At 38.5% G+C, this 20,908-nt stretch overlaps 1 protein-coding gene across 1 annotated transcript in view; it reads left to right on the forward strand.

Annotated features, from left to right (window-relative positions):
* The first annotated feature begins 1,026 nt into the window (after positions 1 to 1,026).
* Positions 1,027 to 20,908, forward strand: part of MMP16 (matrix metallopeptidase 16) — a 173,951-nt gene continuing 154,069 nt past the window's right edge. The window contains exon 1 of the mRNA XM_027896672.1: positions 1,027 to 1,481. Coding sequence (XP_027752473.1) covers positions 1,350 to 1,481 — 132 coding nt within the window. The 5' untranslated portion in view covers positions 1,027 to 1,349. The remainder of the gene's footprint in view (positions 1,482 to 20,908) is intronic.

Raw genomic sequence — 20,908 nt, forward strand, 5'->3', positions numbered from 1 at the left:
ATATCAAATGGTGGAGAATGCAACACATTCCTACATCCTGCTACTAGGTGTTGTCAGAATTGCAGTAATCTAGTCTACATGTCTTTTAATTCCGGCCACTGACTTCAACCATCAGAATAAGGAAATATCATCTGTCAGGTATGCCTTTTTCCTTCCAGGTTGTGCCATATCATGATCAAGCATCTTTTCATTGTTTTCGATAACCAAACAAGTAAAAAAATATTTTTTTTTTTAAATCCATAAGCTTGGGGTTTATTTTTCAATTTTTTTTTCTCTCCAAAATACATTACTGCAGTATCGTGTTCCACTGATGTTATAGATCATCTCACCTTCCTTTCACTTGATGACATATCAAAGGGTTGCATAAAACGTCCTATTCACCATAACATCCCTGTAAGAGTAGTTTATCTGCTGTAACCACAAGGCATTTTGACCGTGACAATACCCAGCCTGAAGTTTGCCTGTGCTATACTATTTCACACGTTGTTTTCCCTCACGTGTATGACCGCATATTTGGAAGCGTTACACAGATTTCCAACCAGCCCACGGAGCGGGCAGGGCAGCGCGTCACCCCCCGGCACACGCACCGCGCCCGCTCCCGGTGGGAGACGCGGGCGGCTCGGGGCGTTCGCTTCGCCAGGGTGCCTCCCCGTAAGGAGGGCGGGGAGGCTCCGACACTTTGTGCGGCTGCCGGGGGCCGTGCCCGCGGGGAAAGGCTGCCCGCTGCTCCCGGGCGGCCGCTCTCCATCAGCCGCTCCCACGGAGCCGCGCCGGGGCCCGGCAAGCGCTGCGGCGGCTCGGAGGGGCCGCCTGGTGGGGCCGTCGCCTTTGAGCCGCCTACAGGGCGGGACTCTGTAGGTTTCGGCTGAACATTCTGGAGTGGAGGGGAGCGGCGGGGGGCGAGGAGAGGCAGGGCAGGGAGCTGAGCCCGGCGGAGGCGAGCTGGGCCGGCCTTCCCCGGGAGGAGGCGGAGGCTGAGGGGGAGGAGGCAGGAGAGGAGGAGGAGGAGAAGGAGGAGAAGGAGGAGGAGGAGGCGGGAGCGGAGGGAGGACACGGGGAGGTGGTTGCTGCTGCTGGGCAGAGAGGAGTCGTGCAGGAGCTGCGGCTGCAGTCGGACGCCACATTCCCTCCTTACGGGGTTGGCGGTGAGGATGAGCGAGAGCTGACCCTGCCGCCGTCGCCGCCTGTGCTGTGAAGTGTCTGCTCATCCTCCTCCTCCTCCTCCCCGGCTGTGGGTGAACCTGCGCTACGGGCTCTTCACCGACACGGAGGGGGTTTGGTTTGTTTGTGTATTGAAGGCAAAGAGAGAGAAAGAGAGAGATCTTCCACCCGCTGAAGCACAGTCCACTATGATCGTACTCGCATCTAGCATTGGAAGCCGGTTGGATTTCGTGTCTCAGTCCAGGGTGTTTTTCTTGCAAACCTTCATTTGGATTTTATGTGCTACAGTGTGCAAAGCGGAGCAATATTTCAATGTGGAGGTAAGATCAGCCGGATGCGTGTGCGAGCGTGTGTGCTTTCCCTTCTCCCCTTCCTCCCTTCCCTTTTTTTATTTCCCTTAAATAAAAGCAAATCAAATAGCCAGCCAGCCATGTCTTCCAGCAGCCAGGGCATACGTCTGTACGTTCCTTTCAGCAGCCGGTAGCTAGCTCCCCTCCCCGAGTTCTCTCGCCTGATGGATGCGTTTCAGCCGGAGATCTCGTTATCCCGGCAGCGCGATGTCGGGCGCTGGAGCGCAGCCCGTGCCTCCCGCTGACCTCGCCCACGGGGGACGGGAAACCCTCACCCGGGCACGGAGGAAACTTGAGGCGCTAAATGTGTGCACGCAGCTCAGGGAAGGCTCTGTGAATGTCTTGGACTTAAGATACCGCTGTATTTCTGAGTTTCCCTACCCTTTTTTTTTTTTTTACAAGGAAGAATGAATGAAAGAGCATTATGGGGACAGGAGGAAGGAAACTTAAGCTTTTTGGAACGTTTCCTTGTGGTAGAGTATTTGAAAAAAATAAGATCTTTTCCTCATTTAAACGTAAGAAAAAGTATTGCCACTAGAAATAGTGAAACAAATGGCATAAAGGTGTAAATACAGCAGAGAAGTTAGAAGGCATAGAGGACAAGGAAACAGTATTTTTCCAATTGCAAATGAAGATTAAAATGTAGGGATACCTAGATGGGGCAAACCCTAAGAGTTTACAGTGACAATTCAGTAAACATCCATTTCCAGTCATCTTTGCCTATTCTCTTGGTCTTCCTGTTGGGATTTTTTACATAATACATTCTATTAACTAATATTCCTTTACAGACTTTTATAACATTTGCGTATATTTTTTTCTCTGTTCTGTCACTCCATTTGTTCTGCTGTTATTCTGTTTCAATGCAATATGTCTATTTATTTCTTCTTTTCCCTGTTTCTTCAACTTCTTAAAATTTCTTGCTATGTCTCTGTAATTTATATGTGCTTTTCAACTTCTGGTAAATAGTTCTGGTTTTCTGTTAAAACACTGTGTTCCTTCACTTTCTTCTGTCCTGCCACCCCACTCAAAACTTTCTGTTGCACTCATACACCAGACTTTTTTGTTTCTAGTTTCTTTCGTCTTCTGGGTTCCCATAATTCTTTCTTTCAGAGAAATGAAGTCTATGTCTCTTCCTCTGTCTCACACATATGCACACTTGCTTGTTTTATATGAGCTCTTGTTCTCACTCAGTGACACTCATTCTTGCTCCTGTCTCTGGCAAGATTGCTTGTGCAGATGCTCCTCCATTCCTAGACTGTCTCACTTTTTGTCTAACGTTCTTAACTGTACATCTTTGCCTCATGCAAGATCACCTCAAACTTATAAAAAAGTCACTTTTTCTTTCTCCATGTCTGCTTTCATGCTAGTCTTTCCTTGTCTGCAACCAGTTTCCTTTACCTCACACAGTTCTCTAAGCTTAACACTCGTCCACAGCTTCTGTTTTTGACTTCCATAGCTCCAGAAAATATTGTCTTTTTGCTCCATCACTGAGATCTCTTCTGATTATAAATCTGAGTCTTTTTTTTCCTCTGTCATCTGCACTCTAGTCACTTGTTTGTTCCTTATCACAAAAGTGCATCTCTGCTTCTGTTTGATTGTAAGCTTTCTAGGGCAGGACTCACATCATCTCAGATGTTTATGTGGTGTGTACCATGCTCAAGTCTGGAGTAGAGATGTGATCTTTTTGCTATGTAAATATTAAACCCGCAAATTTTAGAGCACACATAGGAGTTTTATCTTTCTTTTGCTCATGTCCTCAGCTGCCTTCTTTACTGATGAGCAGGGGAAGGCAGCGTGGAAGAGAGGAAGTTATTCGCTGTATCCTCTCCAGGCTTCACAGGCTGGCCCCCTGCAGAGTATAGGGATGAAATTCCAGCGACAGAACTTTCTCCTCCCACAGCAGTCTGCTTTGCTGGCATCTGGCTCTGCTGGAGAGACGGGCGGCAGATGGAGCTAGTGTGGGAGGAGAAAAAGGTTGGTTTAGTCAAGTGGAATATGAACAGGAGGCCAGCTCCAGTCAGGAGGAGGTTTTATGAGGAAAGAAGGGAAACACTTTCATTTTTGCCACCTTTTCCATATGGAGAACAGCACATTTTGAGGGCAAAGGCAGTATCAGGAGCAAGAAACTCTGTTGGATGGAATGAAGTAGGATGTATGTGTGATGAGGGCACATATTTCTCCTTTTTGAAATATGCCATCTCCTGTTCTTTTTCCCAGCCCTTCCGAGACAGACTGTGTTGTCACATGCCAACGCTTTCAGTCTCTTCATATTTAAGTCTTTGAGCCACACATTTCTGGGAGCCAGAAGAGTGTTCCAGGAAATTACTCTAGTATTTGAGAGTTGTCTTAATATGGGGCTTCTTCCTAGGCCACTCCTTTTGACCACTGTCAGTGACATGGTCCTGGGCTAAATGAACCTGAGATTTGTCCCAGAACAGCCATTGCCATGTTCACATTGTTTGTATAGTGCTGAAAATTCAATTTTCTTTGTTGCTGGGAATAGCGAAAGCTAAAAGCATGGGAAATTTGAGGCAAAGGACTTGGCAACAGCAAGTATGTATTATGCTGTACAATTTTGTGTGTCAGCACAAGTGTGTAAAGCCGTTGTACTTCTTGGTAAAGTGTGAAAATATAACAAAGATTCTTATTCCAATAAGTATGCAAAGTAGGCTTCGGGAAAGAAATGGAGTACATATAGTTGAATGAAGTGTCACTGGAAAAAAATGCTTAGAATAGATGTAAAGCAGGTTTTTTTTTCATTCTTTCTTGTTTTTAAAGTACAGATAATACCTGTTGAACATTATAAAATGTGGAGATCATTTATTTCCTCTCATTGTTCTGTCTTGTTTAATCCATGTTCCTGACTGATAAGCAAAATCTGTGTAGTCGTGTTGAATTTTTTGGTTTATTTGTTTCAGTGCTGTTAGCCAGGCAGTTCTCAGGGGATACTACTGTAGCTCAGAGATATTAAATAATAATGTTACCTTTTAAAAGTAAAACACAAAGCTAAAGTTTACAAGCTTGTGTGTACATTGCTGTTCCTTGTAATTTGGTTGTCCCTTTGTAAAATTTCTTTTGGCCAAACAACTGTATGTATGAATTCCTCAAGCTTCCAATGATAACTGAGTTGTCAGTCCTGAAATATATTTGTGTGTGTGGTATTTCATGGAGTACAGGATACAGTAGGGGCAAACTTGCACTTTGTATCAGTGAAAGCTTTATGGTAAAGCTGCATAAGATATTACTGTAACTAATAGGTTAAGAAATCGTGATGAAGTTCAGGAATCACATAGTCTTATGTGTAGGAAGACTTTAGCATTAATTTTCAAAGTTCATTGATTAGCAGTGGTATTTCTGTGAGACTTTGTTTCTGACATGATGAGAAAAACTAGGGACTACATTGTTCGCTCCCTTTTCTCAGTGCTCTTTTCAGTCCAAAACAATAAATTCCTTGAGTAAGTGTATCAGTGGAAGACTATGTCATCAATATAGAGTTTTTCTGTTACTTTCAGCTGTTTCTGTACAGTAGCAGGGCAAGATGTCTATCAGTGAGATAGTGAATGGAATAACAGTCATTAAAAGAACATTTTAAATGTACAACAGGATCAAACACATAGAAGATAATTTGTCACTTAACACTGTTAGAGCAACCAACTATCTTCTCCCTACTGGGTTCCTCACTATAGTAATAATGTTTTGTGTTGCTCAAAGATTTGCATGTTACTGAGAGTGTCTGTAGATGGTCCTTCAGAAGTGTAATCTATCTAGTCTGTATACACACATATATATAAAACTTTTTCAACTGGTATTCTGTAAATTTATATTCTAATGTTATTCTATATGTTTCAGTTAATAAGTACGTGCATATTAACCATTAAATATTCAATATACAAAAATGAAAACCAATGTCACAATTTTGTTTAAAAAAAAAAAATGGTTATTGAAACAAGAATACCCTGGTCAGAAGACAGGATCAGCATGAATCTAGAATACAGTTAATCCTCAGAACCTAATACTGCTTACTCTTACTCAGCTGAGTATCTGCCCTGTCAAGAAAATAAGTGTTTTTAGAATTGTATCCTAGTTTAATTGACTGAATTTGTGATGTGGGAAACACTAGAGAGAAAGCGTGCTTCATCATCACTCTCCTGAAGCTGGCAGTTATGCTCTATTTTCCTCCTTCTAAATATGTAGACTTGAATCCCTAGGGGAGATCTTAAAATGACACTTATTTTTGTGTAAGCAGCTCTTTAAAACAATACAGTCATCTCCCATTTTCAGAAGTGGGATAGTTAAATTGCATATTGTGGAACAAAATACAGTGGAATCTGAACTTCAGAAAAATACCATCAGTTTCCTTCATGGTAATAAGTGGCTGAGAACCCCATTGTTTTCACTGTTAATAAATTTTACAATTAGCCTCCAGCTAGCTCTTACTGAATAGTAATGCATGACCTTTTATTCCATAAGCTTCTAGTCTTTTAAGCATAAAACCAGACTGGTTTCATTCTCTAGCTGGCAATTTAAAAGGAATAAACATTTGGGAGGGGAAAAAATCCTCCAATATCACCTTTACACACTTTTCAAATAATGGGCTTCATTGTGAGGTTTGTAAGCACAGCACAGTTTTTTTTAGAATTTGTTAAAATGCAAGCTGAAAACTATGGAGAAGCAATTAAGGTGGTTTTGATATCAGTAGTGCCATGTGTTCCAAAAGGAATTTAGAGGATCTTCTGCTTTGTTTTTAGTTGTAGTCAGTATGCATGTTTCTTAATTATTTAAATCCTGAATCTCACTCTTGCATGAGTTATCAACTAAATGGACCGGACTTTTGTTAGAAAAAGAGGTTCAAACTGAAATTATTAGAAGGATGGAAAGGAGTTACTGAATCAGGTGGTTAATGAGTGAAATATTAGTCAAGAAAAATATAGACATAATGTGGTATATTTCCTATTTGCTTATTGATGAGATACGGATATGAAGAAAGCCTCCTGTACAGGCCTCTGATGGGCAGGTATATCTAGATAAGGAAGATAATTGGAAAGTTAGGTGTTTAATGGAAAGGTAACAGAATGTTTTTCTATCAAAGAGGGTGAATATCTACTATTTAATGAACTGGATCTCACTTGATATGACAAAATACATGTGTATACTACTAGTTGGTTGAGTGCACTTTCTACTGTAAAGCATGAGATTATTTTGTGCTACTAATATTGCAGAGAAGTTCATGGAAGATGGTTGCCTTTCTTATGGGTTCATAGTTGACATAGTATGTTAGACCTTAGGTGCAAGATGTATTTGTTTATAATTGTAGTTCAACTTGTTTTCCTGTTGCAAATTTTCAACAGTTTAGTGTTTAAGCATCACAGCTATATATAAAATGGTTAAATAGATTTATGTAATCACCTTATGTAGTGCAAAATAAACCCACAAAAGCATGTATTCATAATGTTTTCTTACATGAGAGCATACTAAAATAAAAGCACAATTTATTAGCCCACCAGTAAACCTTGAACAAGCCCAAGCTCTCCCCATTCCATTATTTGGAAGGCGTAATGTAAAACTCCTGCATTGCCTTTCATTGTTTCTTCAGAGTGGATATACTGTGTTCTTTAACTGGTTTAAGATTTATGCTGCTCTTTGTCAGTTTTATTTGAATCCATCTAAAAGGTCAGTGCTTGCTCTAGGCTCCTCAGCTCTGCTTATGCAGTCAGCAAGACTGTGTTGTAAGAGTTTATAAAGATAGAATGTGGTATTATATAGATTTTAGAGCATTTCAAACTGCATCTGGTTTTAGTATTTTAAAGTCTGTCTCAGCCTTCTACTTTACTGAATGATCATTTTGTGGTATTAAAAACTGGAGGACTTTGTGTTGATACCTGAAGATCCTTAAAGAAACAATGTAACCTAAAAAAATACCCTATTTAAATTGCCTAAATCTTCTCAGTTCTCTGTTTCAGATTCCAGTGTATTGTCTAACCTGTTTGCCATCCTCAAACTACACTATTGACCGTAATCTGAAGGAGCAGGTTGAGTCTGTTTAATTTGTTACTTGCGATATGTCAAATGACAGATTTGGTTTCATTTTATATGAGGAAGACCAGGATTAGAGCTACAAACATGATTTTAGTTGGCACTGAAATGGATTTGAAAAATAATTATGATTGGAGTTTTATCCTTTAAAGAGAGGTCATGCTATTTGGAACCTTTATTTATGGGTTGCCTGGCAACTGTTCATTCATGTTCCTGCTTATCATCATTCATTATAAGCATCTTTGCTGTACAGTAAGAGCAATTAAGTGGTAACAATTTATTTCTGTGATGAATTAAAATTGACATAAATTACAGATAAAGAAAAAAATATTTCTGTAGTTTTACTTATTAACCAAAACTGTTGGTACAATGTTTCTCTGCTTATTAACATCTGGTTTATACCAGCTGAGGAGTTATCTGCACTTAGCTGTGATCACAGTGTTTCTAGCATACCTTTTGAGGTATTACAGCATATAGTTGATTTAGGGACTTGTTCAGGTGTTTTTACCATGTTTAAAATCCCCTGTTAATTTCAAGATCAAGGCTTCAGGCCTTGTTGATTTCAGTGCTTAACATTAGGCAATCCGATCTCAAATGCTGAGGCTTGAACACACTTATTGGGAAAGGGGTTTAACATTCTGGAGTTAAAACTGCTGTGCTAGGGGATGTGCAGCTGTAGCAATAAGCTGCAATTGCTCTGAAGAACGTTAAAGTCACTTGATGTTTTCTCTCTGTGGAACAATAGCAGTTTTTATTACGCTGTGAAAAAACATTTATAAAGCATATGATTCAACAATTGTTTTGTGACTGTGGATGAAAAAATATTTTGCTTTCTGTTTTAATTCATTATGAATTGTATCACAATTGACCCTTATGTAGAATAGCCATATGGAATGGGATGGTTGGGCTATAGAGTATTTGTAGAATATGTCTTTGTAAGAAAGACTGGAGAAAATTCCTTATGGATACTTCTTAAAAGAACATCTGCACTGTGTGGCCAGGGTGAAAGTAGATTCGTGTCTCTGCTGCTGCTACCTTTTGGTAGCAGTGCCTCTTGATTGGTTGGTTCAGAGCTTTGGAAAAGAGGCCACCTCTATCCTCAAGAATGACAAGATGATGATCAGGAGTATTCAGCGTGGATTCTCTAAAGATAAATCATTCTTGACCAACTTGATTGCCTTCTACAATGAAACAACTACCTGGACAGATGAGGGAAGAGCAGTGGATATTTTCTACCTTGGCTTCAGCAAGGCTTTCAACACAGTCTCTCACAACATCTTCACAGGCAAACTCAGAACTACAGACTGGATGACTGACCAAATTCCTGAGAGTTGAAATCAATTGCACAGGGTCTGGTTGGAGGCCTGTCTGTAGTGGTGTCCCCCAAGGTTCAATATGGGGCCTAGTATTGTTTAACTTATTCATTGATACTTGGTCAAGGTGCAGAAGCCCCCTCAGCACGTTTGCTGATAACACAAAGCTGGGAGGAGTGGCCAATACCACAGTGTGCTGTGCAGCCCTTCAAAAGGACCTCGACAGGTTGGAGCGATGCACAGAGTGGAACCATCTGAAATTCAGCAAAGGCAAGTGCAGGGTCCTCCTGCACCGGGTGAAGAATAACCCCAAGCACCAGTACAGGCTGGGGGCTGACCTGCTGGAAAGAAACTCTGTGGAGGAGGACCTGTGCGTCCTGGTGGACAACAAACTATCCATGAGCCAGCAGCGCTCTTGTGGCCACGAAGGCCAATGGTATCCTCTGGTGCATTAGGAAGAGCATTACCAGGAGGTTGGGGGAGGTGATCCTGTTGCTCTACTCAGCCCTAGTAAGGCATATCTGGACTGCTGCGTCCAGTTCTGGGCCCTTCAGTATAAGAGAGACATGGAGCTACTGGAGCCAGTCTAGTGGAGTGCAAAAAGGATGATTAAGGGACTAGAGCATCTCTCCTAGGGGAAAAGGCTGAGAGAATTGGGCTTGTTTGGCCTTGAGAAGAGATGACTGAGAGGGGACCTCATCAATCAATATCTATTTATAACTGAAGGGAGGGTGTCAAGAGGCTGGAGCCAGGCTCTTCTTGGTTCTACCAAGCAATGGGACAAGATGCAATGAACAGAAACTGATGCACAGGAAGTTCCATCTGAATATGAGGAAGAACTTTACTGTGCAGGTAACTGTGACTGGAACAGATGGCCCAGGGAGGTTATGGAGTCTCCCTCACTGGAGATAAAAAACCATCTGGATGCAATCCTGTGCAATATGTTTTAGGATGACCCTGCTTGAGCAGGGAGATTGTACTAGATGACCCACTGTAGTCCCTTCCAATCCATTCTGTGATTCTGTAAAAGAATATCCCTCTGGGACTGATGTCCTCTTCTTTGAGCTTCTGATTGTATTCACTCACCAGTACTCTTCATACCATGCCACCGTTATGAGGAACAAAGTAACTACTGTAAGACAGTTCTGTATCAATTTTCACAAATTTTCCCACTCATGTGACATGTTGGTAATATGAACATGCTGTGTTATGTGTTTTTCCCTTTTATGAGACAGTTAAACTGTTTTCAAAGTTGTATAGGTAATTTGAAAAGAAATGCTAACCTCAGAAATCTGGTGGTTTAATATTTTTTTCTCATTGTAGAAAAAAAGTTGGTTTATTTTTGTTGGTGTAGTTTTTGCTGACATGTAATCACAAATCCACTTACAGGTGTGAAATACAGGTTGGCAAGGGAAAGACTTATCTTTTCAGAAAATTACGAGCTGAAAGGCAGACAGAAAATTATCAATATCTTTAAAACATAGATGGTAAAATAGAAAAACAAGCCTCCCTTTCAATGAGGAGAAAAATACCTTGTTTAAATGTATTGGTAGATATTTACAAAGTCTACAAAAGAGGAAATTGCTTTCTTTCTGTACGGCATCTGAAACTGAAGGTGATGATCCTGTCACATTTTTCTTTCTTACCTCAGATATTGGCTGTGTGATGCTCTCCTAGGAAATTGCTTTGACCCCCTGTCTTTGCAGAGAAATTGACAGATTGTATTTATCTACATCATGGTTTATGTTTCAAGTGAAACAAATGGTCTTTCACACAATAATATTATTATTGTTACTAGAAGTAATAGAATTATATTGCTAACTGTATGGCACGATTTTGGTCTTGGCAAGTGAGGTTTTTTTTTCTCTCATTTCTTCTATGTATTTAGAAAAATGACATAATTAAAAAAAAAAAAACCAAACAAAAAACACCTAACCCAGGACAGTGTTCCATTTTTTGGTTTTCTTTATTGATTGTGAACTGTTGGACTCTGGTATTTATGTTCTTCATTACTAGGACGTGAAATGTGAGCTTTGGAAAAGTCTTTGTTATATTTTTCTCTATTGCAAATATTTTTAAGTATGTAGTAAAATGGATGTGATGTAGGTTACTGAGGCATTGTGCTGCAGTCTGGAGATCCAGGTTGTGTGTCCAGTTCCGTCATGAGTCTTCATTTTGATCACGTAGCTTCTCCACCTTAGTTATCTAGCTTGCACAAATGTGCATTGAACTAATTGAAGAGTATTTTTGGCCTTTTCCAATACATGTCAAGAGCAATAGAAGAGAAGTGATGTAAAGGAGCCAGGAATATATCTTCATTATTCACCTATCTTGGGACTATTTCACATTTTTTCATAAAATGTAGTAGAGGAATATCATAAAATATAAATACAGCATTTCAGTTTAATCCTCTGTGTAATCATTCCAGGATTGAATATGTTAAAGAGACAAGTACCAGAGCAGAAAAGGTGAAAAACATGTCTATAACACTTTGACCCCTAGTTTTGAGATTTTTTTTTTTTTTTTTAAGTTTTGTTTTGGTCTTTTAAAATGTAAGTCTTAAAACTTAGTAGACCCCATTGTTAGGATTAGCTGAAGGATGTCATTAGATGACTGAAGGCAGAGAGTATCACATCCTCTCTCAGAATGAAAGTTGAATACAATTGTTTTTATTACTCAAATATTAAAACAGTCTGCCTCAAAATATTTTAAAATAAATATAAAATTCTTATCAAATAAATAGATTTTGGATCAGATTGCAATTATTACACAATGCAAAATTAAAAACTGTTCTATTTTTGAATATATGTACTCTTAAATAGGTAAATTGTTTCACAAACATTTGTTTCCTTGTTATCACAATACCTAAGCTTCTCCTTTTTTATTTGAATATTTGTGGATTTTTGTGAAATACCTTAAAAGAGTCACTGCTCCAGGTATTTAATGTTTTTATTAGACACCACTAACATGCAGACATGCTGCTCACATGCCCCTGGATGTTAAAAACTTAATAGTGGGAGGATTAGGCCAATATGATTTGCTGTGCTGACATGTTAAGTATGATAGAAGTGGAAACTTGACTCTTGTTCTTCAAGGTTTCTGTACCATGTGTTCACCATATTACCTTCCTTCTTTCCCCTTTCCTCTTTACTTTTCTTTTCCTTGCTTTTTTCTTATGTATTCGTTTTGTCTTGCTTTCTTTTTTTGTTCTTTCTTATTTTGTGCCTCAGTTTGTCTTCCTACAGACCATTACCTGCAGCCAAGGAACATCATCAGTCATTATTGAACCACAGAATCGGAAAGATTAGAGATGGGAAAGACTTATCAAGAACCGATTTCTCTGCCAGAGCAGGATTGCTAAGTGAAGCGATATAGCAAATATAGCTGGAGTTTTGTCAAGTCAAGTTTTAAAATCCACAGTGGTGGAACTTCCATATTTGGAATGGAAAAAAACCCCAAGAACCAAAACACGATAAAAGTACAGTAGGGAATACTGCAACAGAAGAACTCTCTTCGATAGATTTTTCCTTTGGCTACTGGCAGCAGTTAGAAGTTGGCTCAGGTTAGGCAATTTCTGATTGTAAGGTATGTCCCTCTTATCATCCAAGATGACATGAGCTGTGTATGAGCATAGATGGCATGCACTGATTTATAATTCAGTGTATTTACAGAATGAAAAATACAGAAAAGGCAGAGAAAAATGAAGGATTGATTTAAATTGTCACTCCACTTGAAATCCTTAATGCAGTTGAAATGGACTAACACTACCTGATTTTGAAATATTTTTAGATGCGTGTAGATTGATGACACTGTCTCTGGAGGACTTGGCTAGTTTAAGATGATTTTCTTGAAGTACTATTCCTTTTTGTATTTAAGTATCATTATCTAATAACAAAATTGGATACTAGTAGAAGTGTAATAGATATCTAGATTTTACATTCAGTTAAAAATGTTATTTTGGTATCTCACACATTACATCATTAGTATGGTCACAAACACAGAGATGCCTATGAGCAATCACAATGTCCATGCTTTGCAAATGATGCAATACTTGCAAAACAAGGATCTGAAGATATTTTATGTGGAAAAGTTGAATTTGTTTGCTGATGAGATTTGTGCTGGATTGGTTGCATGAGGTATATTTTCCAGCAAGTGTGCAAGATGCAGGGTTAGATGGGAAAAGGGTTTCAGTTAGAACAGTATTTATATTTAAGTCTTAGATGTTCTTTACATGTTTCTAATATATTAATATCAGTTGGATCCCTGAAGTCAGTGAAACAGAGAAGCCAACCAACCTGTTAGTATGTGCCAATTCAACCAAAAAATCAGGTAATTTCTGAACTCTACTGAAGGTATTGACTAGTAGTGGGATTCAGTTGCTTACATGTAGATAGATATCCAGCACCTTTTAAGGTGCCCTTGGCAGAGACATGCACAAGTCGGGCAGAAATAACATGGGACCAAAGAAAGCTTCATCTTTTCAGAGTAGCAACAGGAAGACAGTCTGTGTGTCCCAAGTCATCTCATATGACGGTAAACATTTCTCTTTAGGTAACTAATCCTGTTCCTGATTTTAAGTGGTGGTGCAGTGTTGAGACCTATGTCTATGGGGCTCCCCCAGGTAGACAGTGGCATTCAGATGTCATAATTTGGGGTTGAATTCCTTCCCTCTGGAATGGTGGGATTCATTACCCATGTGTAGTAACTTGGTGCTGTTTAGGCCCTGTGGTCTGATTTGCTTCGTCTCTAGATATTGTTCCAGAAAACCTTGGGCCTCCTAAAGGTCTAATGAAGTCTCTCCCATCCCCTGGATAATGTAGAGTATCTCAGATCACACCAGACACCTGTACTCCTGACAAAAGTAGGAGCAGAACTCCTTTCTTATGGCACTGTTACAGCCAGGTCCAGAAGCTGTACTGGTTGTACCCTTTGATTTCAGGCTTCAAGAGATTTTGCTCACAGAGACCCTTGCAAAGCCTTTGATTCTTTGATACCTTGAGTTCATGTCCAGAGAAAAGACTACACACTTTTCTGTAAGAGATTTCTTTTAATTTGGTGAGAAAACAGGAATTTTGGCAAAGAGAGTTTTACAGAGATAATATGCAAACCAAGAAAAAGCATTACAACAGATTACTGAAATTAGAAAGTATTGCTATGGTAAGGGAACATTTGTTACACCCAGAAGACACAGACTCCATACAACTTACATGAAATACCCATAACTTAAGTGAAATATAGAAAATAAGTGTTTAAGTTGCCCCCAAGAGGAAGGAAAGAATGAAGAAGAAAGAATGAAGAGGGAAAGAGAAGAGAGAGAGAGAGACATACAATGAAGGTCACATCTTGACAGGTCAGAAGGGCAGAGGCCACAGGCAAGGTGGACACCTTGTGTGTGTCTGTTTATAGACTCTGACTATCGTGGCCACTTCCCCACTTTTGCTTACTGCCACTCACTGTCTCCTCAGCCAAAGTGGGGGGTGCCACAGCCAATTAGAGGCTCCAGGAAGCACTTTGTGGGCAGACCAACAGGCAGACCTTGTCGACTGACAGTCCAGCCTCATGGTTTTCCTTGCCATGTGCTCTTCATGGGAACAGCCGCGTTGGTTCCAGACCTTACATGTACCTTCCTGACATGGGCCTGCAGATCTTGTGTCTAGCCTAGCCCTTCCTCCCCCTCACACACAAAGCCCCACAAGGTGATTCTGACCCAACAATAGCTGGTCTGGTGTCTAACAGGCACTACAATTTTTACCCTGTCAGTCTGGTGCTCTATGCATCATTAAATATATATATTAAATATATATATCCCTTAATGCAAGAAGCTAACATCTTATATCTTTAACCTCTACATCTTACATCTTTAGATCTAATGTATTCTAAGTATTTAGTCAGAGATTTAAAGAACACAGCATTCCTCTACTGGTAACAAGGTAGTTTTGCCTTCAACCACAAAGAGACAAGAATTGGGTTTATTTAAATCTGTGTAAAACATGTTACCTAACACGGGGTGAACACTTATGTCAGGTTTTATAAACTCAGTGCTTCTAACTGTTATACGGTCCCTTACCATAAAGGATTTTAAAGGCTATCTTTCCTTCCTAAATTTACAAACCTCTAAACAGCTATTTGTCACCCTTGAGGGGAAAGAACAAAATGTTAAGCATTTTTTTAAAAAGAAAGTAACTAGAAAATATATTTTAGAATAATAAGCTTGCTAAGTGTCTTTTGTCTGATAGACAATCCCCAAGAAGATAAAAATGAAAATGACATTTTAATAATTTCTTTGGATAAGAGCCCTAGGCCCTCAAGAATAATTATCTGTGTTTTCAAGTACTTTTTTTATGTAAAGCAAAATATGAATTAATCCAACAGAAATTTACAATTCTGTGTTAATACAAGAATTTTAATCTCATCATAGGCAGGTATGTGGTATCACTGATTTGTTTATACTGCTTACTTTAGGTTTTCAGAACTATGATACTAAATGTGTCAGATTAAGAGCGTAATTGGCCAGCTTGTATTTATCTGTTTGATTATTTTCTTAAATTATAAGTTCAAAATTTGAAATACCTGAGTATGCTACCTGATGTACTATTTAAATGAGTTTTCTGTTATCATGTAATTACAGACAGACTAGATCTTCTGTTGATTTTTTAGTCTGCATTTGGGAAGAAAGAGTGCTTATCTGCAATCTTTTAATCCAGAAGAGCTTCCTCAGTAGGATATAGCTCTACTCTATTGTTTTGCACTGACAGGCTCATTTAGAGAAAAAACAGTATTTTAGATCCTTTCTGAACAATTCCGTAATTTTTCCTGACTGCCAAGAGAATTCACTTTTTGTCCCAGCAGTCAGATAGAGTCATTGTTCTTCATAGATTAATTGCTTAGATGCCTTTTCCACTGAGATATTAGAGAGGGTGATGTCAATTTAAATTGGACCAAAAGATTTGTATTCTATAAAAATATGTTCTTTCTCTAACTTTGCTACAAATAAAGATTTCATTTAATTAAGGTTTGTTTTTTTTTTAATGTCCTTATGAATAGTCCCTTATCTAAATTTTCAGCAGCAGAGGAAATGATTCTTAAGGCAAAACTAAGCTTTTAAAATGTTAGAACAATACATTCTGTGATGTTTTGTAAAAGTTACGAGTGACGAAGGACAGGGAAGCCTAAAGCAACTATAGCTTTTCTCATGCCCCAGCTCTAGTAATACAGTAGAGAATTTCATCATGCCTCTTAGGTTATCCTGAAAGCTAATAATGAGACAGTGAATTTTAACTTTAATGTTGTACAATCCAAGGGCTTTATAGGTATTAGTTTGTTTTTAGAAATAAAATAGATAAATGTGTAGGTAAAAATTATGTAATGGTGTTTTTGAAGTATCTAATAAAAAAACTGATTCCTTTTTTTTCAATTGGTACAAAGAATTCACCAAGTTTTTGAAAGAGGTTAACAGCCTTCTGAGTTATAAAGAAATGGAGATTAGAAGTATGCTTTTGCTCCATGCTTTCTTTCTTTGGAGCTCATACACTACATATGTTTCAGTGATAAGAATAAATTAGAGACAGTACAAAGGAAGGGAATCCATCCAAATTTAATCTATTTTCTTTTATGTACCTGTTATTTGTTTTCTTATTTACTTATTAGCCCAATAAAATATCTGTGTCTCATGGTCGTCGTTGAAGATTCGAACTTCATGGAATTGGTCAAATTGTACCACTAATTTCATTACATCCAAGACTTTACTCCAAGCTGTTTGAAAAGCACTGAATTGCTAAACATTTTAACTGAGGAAATGAAGAGTATGTATATCATAGAATAACAGAATGGTTTGAGTTGGAATGGACTTTAAAGATCATCTAGTTCCAAACCCTCTGCCATGAGCAGGGACACCTTCCATTAGACCGAGTTGCCCAAAGCCATCCAAACTAGCCTTGGAAAGCTCAAGGAATGGGGCATTCATGTCTTCCCTTGGCAGCCTGTGCCAGTGCCTCACTGCTGACCCAGTGAAAAATTTCTTCCTAATATCTGATCTAGACCTGCCCTCTTTCTACTTGAAGTCTTTGTCCTATCATGACATGCTTTTGTCAAAAGTCCCTCTCCAGATTTCTTGTAGGCCCCTCAAGATATTGGAAGGCTGCTAGAAGGTCCCTGGGGCCTTCTCTTCTCTAGACTGGGAATTTACCTAAATATATTATCATGTATATTTATTAACTTTATTAAATACATAAGGTAAATATTGATGTGGAAATCCATAGGCTTAACCTACACATAAGGGATAAAATCAGTACAAAAATAAGTGGAGATACACTATCTATATATAAGCTGACTCTTGTATTTAGAAGAAAGCTTAACATCATTAGAGGGGTGGTATTCTTGGGCCCCTTTCCAAAAAGAATAGTAGTGGGGTCATGAAGTGAAGAAAAAAATGAGTTATTTTGAGATGGGATCTAACTATTTAATGAAGGGGCTTACATAGTATAACTTCTCTTATCAACAGTAATGGACTGGATTCCTTATTTGTTCTATGCCCTCAGTCTAACAGTAATTTCCCTCATTCAGTAAGGCTGATGGCTCTACTGACAGCCATTGACTGTGATGTTTATTCTTCTGCACTAGTCTGTCTACCTTAAGTCTATAGCTATTGTATTAGACTGAAAATGGGGGCTATATTGCATCAGTACAGTTCTCTGCTTCATTGCTTTCTCTCTTTTACACTTTTCAGTCACCATGTGTGAAAGTCTCTTTTTCAAACAATATTAAATTCAATGCTGAAAATTGTGAATAAAGCATATGGTATCAACCATCCTAGTTTGAAAATCTTAAAAAAAAAAGGTTTTAAAGATATTTTTTGATTGTCCTCTTCTTTTTGAGCTCTCGGGTTCACATTTTTATTCCTTTTCTTTCTTTTTCTTTCTGAAATGAGTGAGAAATTCACAGTTAAAGATGAAACTGAATATTTTCATTATATACAGTAAGTCAAGTCTTCAGGAAACTTTCCAGCAGTTTAACATGAAAGTTGTCTAACACCAGCCACGCTGCTCACTTCATACCTCTTTTCAGTTTTGATTGTCTTCAAAATTGTATTTGCTGCTATTTTTGCTGCTGTTAAAGCTTGCCACTTCAAAAGGTCAGAGTACTTCTAACTACTGACAAACACTGTTTTTCATTATATGATGACTACTAGCATTACACAATTTGCATAACACCATTAAACTGTTTAACAGTGCATATCTGGCTGACCTTGTGCATTACTGTGGCAGGAGAAGCCTGTTTGATTCTAAGACTTAGATGCTCGTTGTTTGTAGCATCAGAGACTGGTTAGTTCTCCTGAAATCTAGCTTCTATTTGTATAGGTACTGCAGTTTCACCAATAGGAGAAACAAAACACGGATTTTACTGCTTTTAAACTAAGTTTGTGATTTTGTACTCTTGACTTGATATTTTGTAGCATCTATGAGAGACAAAGAGAGTTGTAGAGAGGTAGGGCCAGTGTCATAGAGGTTCAGAGTAAGACCTTCAAAACCAGTATTTAAAAATACCAATATCAGTAACGACATGTACTTTTAGTCATAAACTAACATCGATTTGTGAACTAAGGAGTTTTAATTTAGATAATAGTATTTAAATAATATAAATTAATTTTTAGGTGAGTATTCAGATACTATAAATCCTCCCTTCTCCTAGGTAATCAGGTGCTTTTTCTTCTATTTTTTTTTTTTGTTCATTTTATTTGTTGCACTTTGATTGAGATATGTGAAATTTAACAAGATAGGACTGTTTAGTAGCTGGCTGCTTAGATAATATTTTCATGTGAAAAATGCCAGTGATTGATATACATTCAATGAATATTGGCTGAAGGGGGAATGGCACTCTAGACAGTTGACTGCCAGCAATATATACTTAAATTAGAATCACTATATTAATTGAATTTTATGCATGAATCAGGAGTTAGAAACAGAGGATGGCCTTAGAAACTGGCAGTAGAGATTCTATTTGTTCAAGAATGCAAATAGGGCAATCAACATTATTTTACTCATATTTATAATGGGGGGCACTTTAGATCACCTTATTAATTTCTGTCCTACGATTCAGAAAACATTTCTGGGGTAGAAAGGAGATAATAAGTGATGAATTTCAAAGTAAGAGATAAAGAGAAACATGCTGTATTATGTCAGAAATACAGTGGATAGTGAGGCTTTTGGTTTTGAAAGAACAGAGGAGGTAATCCCTTCAGGCATTGCTCGTTGTTTGTATTAATAGGACTAGATTCAGCTTTTGAGGTGTANTCACCTTATTAATTTCTGTCCTACGATTCAGAAAACATTTCTGGGGTAGAAAGGAGATAATAAGTGATGAATTTCAAAGTAAGAGATAAAGAGAAACATGCTGTATTATGTCAGAAATACAGTGGATAGTGAGGCTTTTGGTTTTGAAAGAACAGAGGAGGTAATCCCTTCAGGCATTGCTCGTTGTTTCTATTAATAGGGCTAGATTCAGCTTTTGAGGTGTAGCCCCACAAAAGGTCTCTTTAAGGACAGAAGGAGCACCCAAGTCTCCAGGTGAAAGAATAGAGTCAGCTGAAGCAGAAACATTGTTACCTCTGATCATGACAGCTGGCTCTTGTGAAACACTGCCTTGCAGTTTGCATGTTTGCAGGACCACGTTACAACTTCAGTAAGGTTATAGATTGTGGGTGATGCAAATGTTATGCCATTGCCTTGCGCTCTAGTCCATATCTCTGGGTTCATTCCACAGTGGATAAATTTTGCTGCAAAATGTTCTCACTTTGGTGAGAAAATCAGCGGCCCCTTTGAGGAATGTGGAGACTTGTATGCTGGAGATATGATTAATTTCTGGTATATGATTCAGGGAAAAGAAGAAACCAGTGCTTGGAGTCTCCTGTGCTGAAGGTGGGGTAAGTCAAGAGAGCTTTCCAAGGCTCCTCACTGTTTGGTACTTCCTGAGACTGTCAAAGAAGAATGCCACTGAGAATCGATCTGTACTATATTTTTGGGAATTGAGCTGGGATGATCAGGTTGTTTAATGTGCTAGCAACCCTTCAAACTCCTATAGTAGCAATGATGTAGCATTATTAGCCTTTAAGACCACATTGAGAATAGTGCTTAGATAGGGAAAAATGAGTCTTCTGCTTTATTCCTTTCCATTTCTCTTTATAAACCTCAGCCTGGTACACAGCAGAGGACTTTAGCCTTGATCTGGGAAAGCATGCAATTGAGAACTGTGTTTAGGGAGGCTGGACCAGTCAGCATCTTTAAAAGGAGAAAGCCCAGTGGCTTTTATCATTGATATTATTAGCCTGCTCTAGTAGCCTGTGAAATACTGTTTTCAGTATAAACTGTGTAAGCAAAATCAAGCTATTGATACCTACTGTGCTTACTAATCCTACACAAGTCAAATGTTTTCTCTTGATCTGACACCCTCCATTCTTGTTTTGTATGCCAGTTCTTAATCTCTATGAGCAACTTTTCTAATGTCTGACCTTGTTGGTGAAACTGCTGTGTGATGCAGCACTAACTGATTTGAAATTGAAATAAATAAAATGTTCTTTGTGTCACATTTATCAGCTATCTTATCAGCAATACATACAGAATTAGTGGGTTTTTTTGTTTGTTTGTTTTCATGCTGCCTGAAAAACTTTAAAAATTAGACCATAAACATGGTCTATGCTACATACAATTTTAAAGTTTTGTAAATGAGGCCATAGAAGGCATTTTCAATTTCTGTTCTAAAAGTGAAATCAGAGTTAGTGGACTGGACTTCTTCAGATGCTTCCTTGTTCTTTATGTAAATATAGTTATTACCATATAATTTATGGTGCTTCCTCTCTGCTTTTTAACTTCATTTCTTTATTCTAAGTAGAAGAAAGGATATTGAAAATACAGCAAGACTGACGACAATAAAATTCCTACCATGAAATTGTGTCCGGACTGAAATTTACAGGAGTTTTACTCTGACCTGTGTGTGCCTGTGCTTTCACCTGGAGCACTTCTCTCACAAAGCTTTCAGTTCAAGTCTGAGAGGTTATGT

This window comes from Empidonax traillii, unplaced genomic scaffold, assembly GCF_003031625.1.
Source record: "Empidonax traillii isolate 1590-97213 ecotype Southwest subspecies unplaced genomic scaffold, ASM303162v1 scaffold509:size578255, whole genome shotgun sequence".
In the NCBI taxonomy this organism is placed as follows: Eukaryota; Metazoa; Chordata; class Aves; order Passeriformes; family Tyrannidae; genus Empidonax; species Empidonax traillii.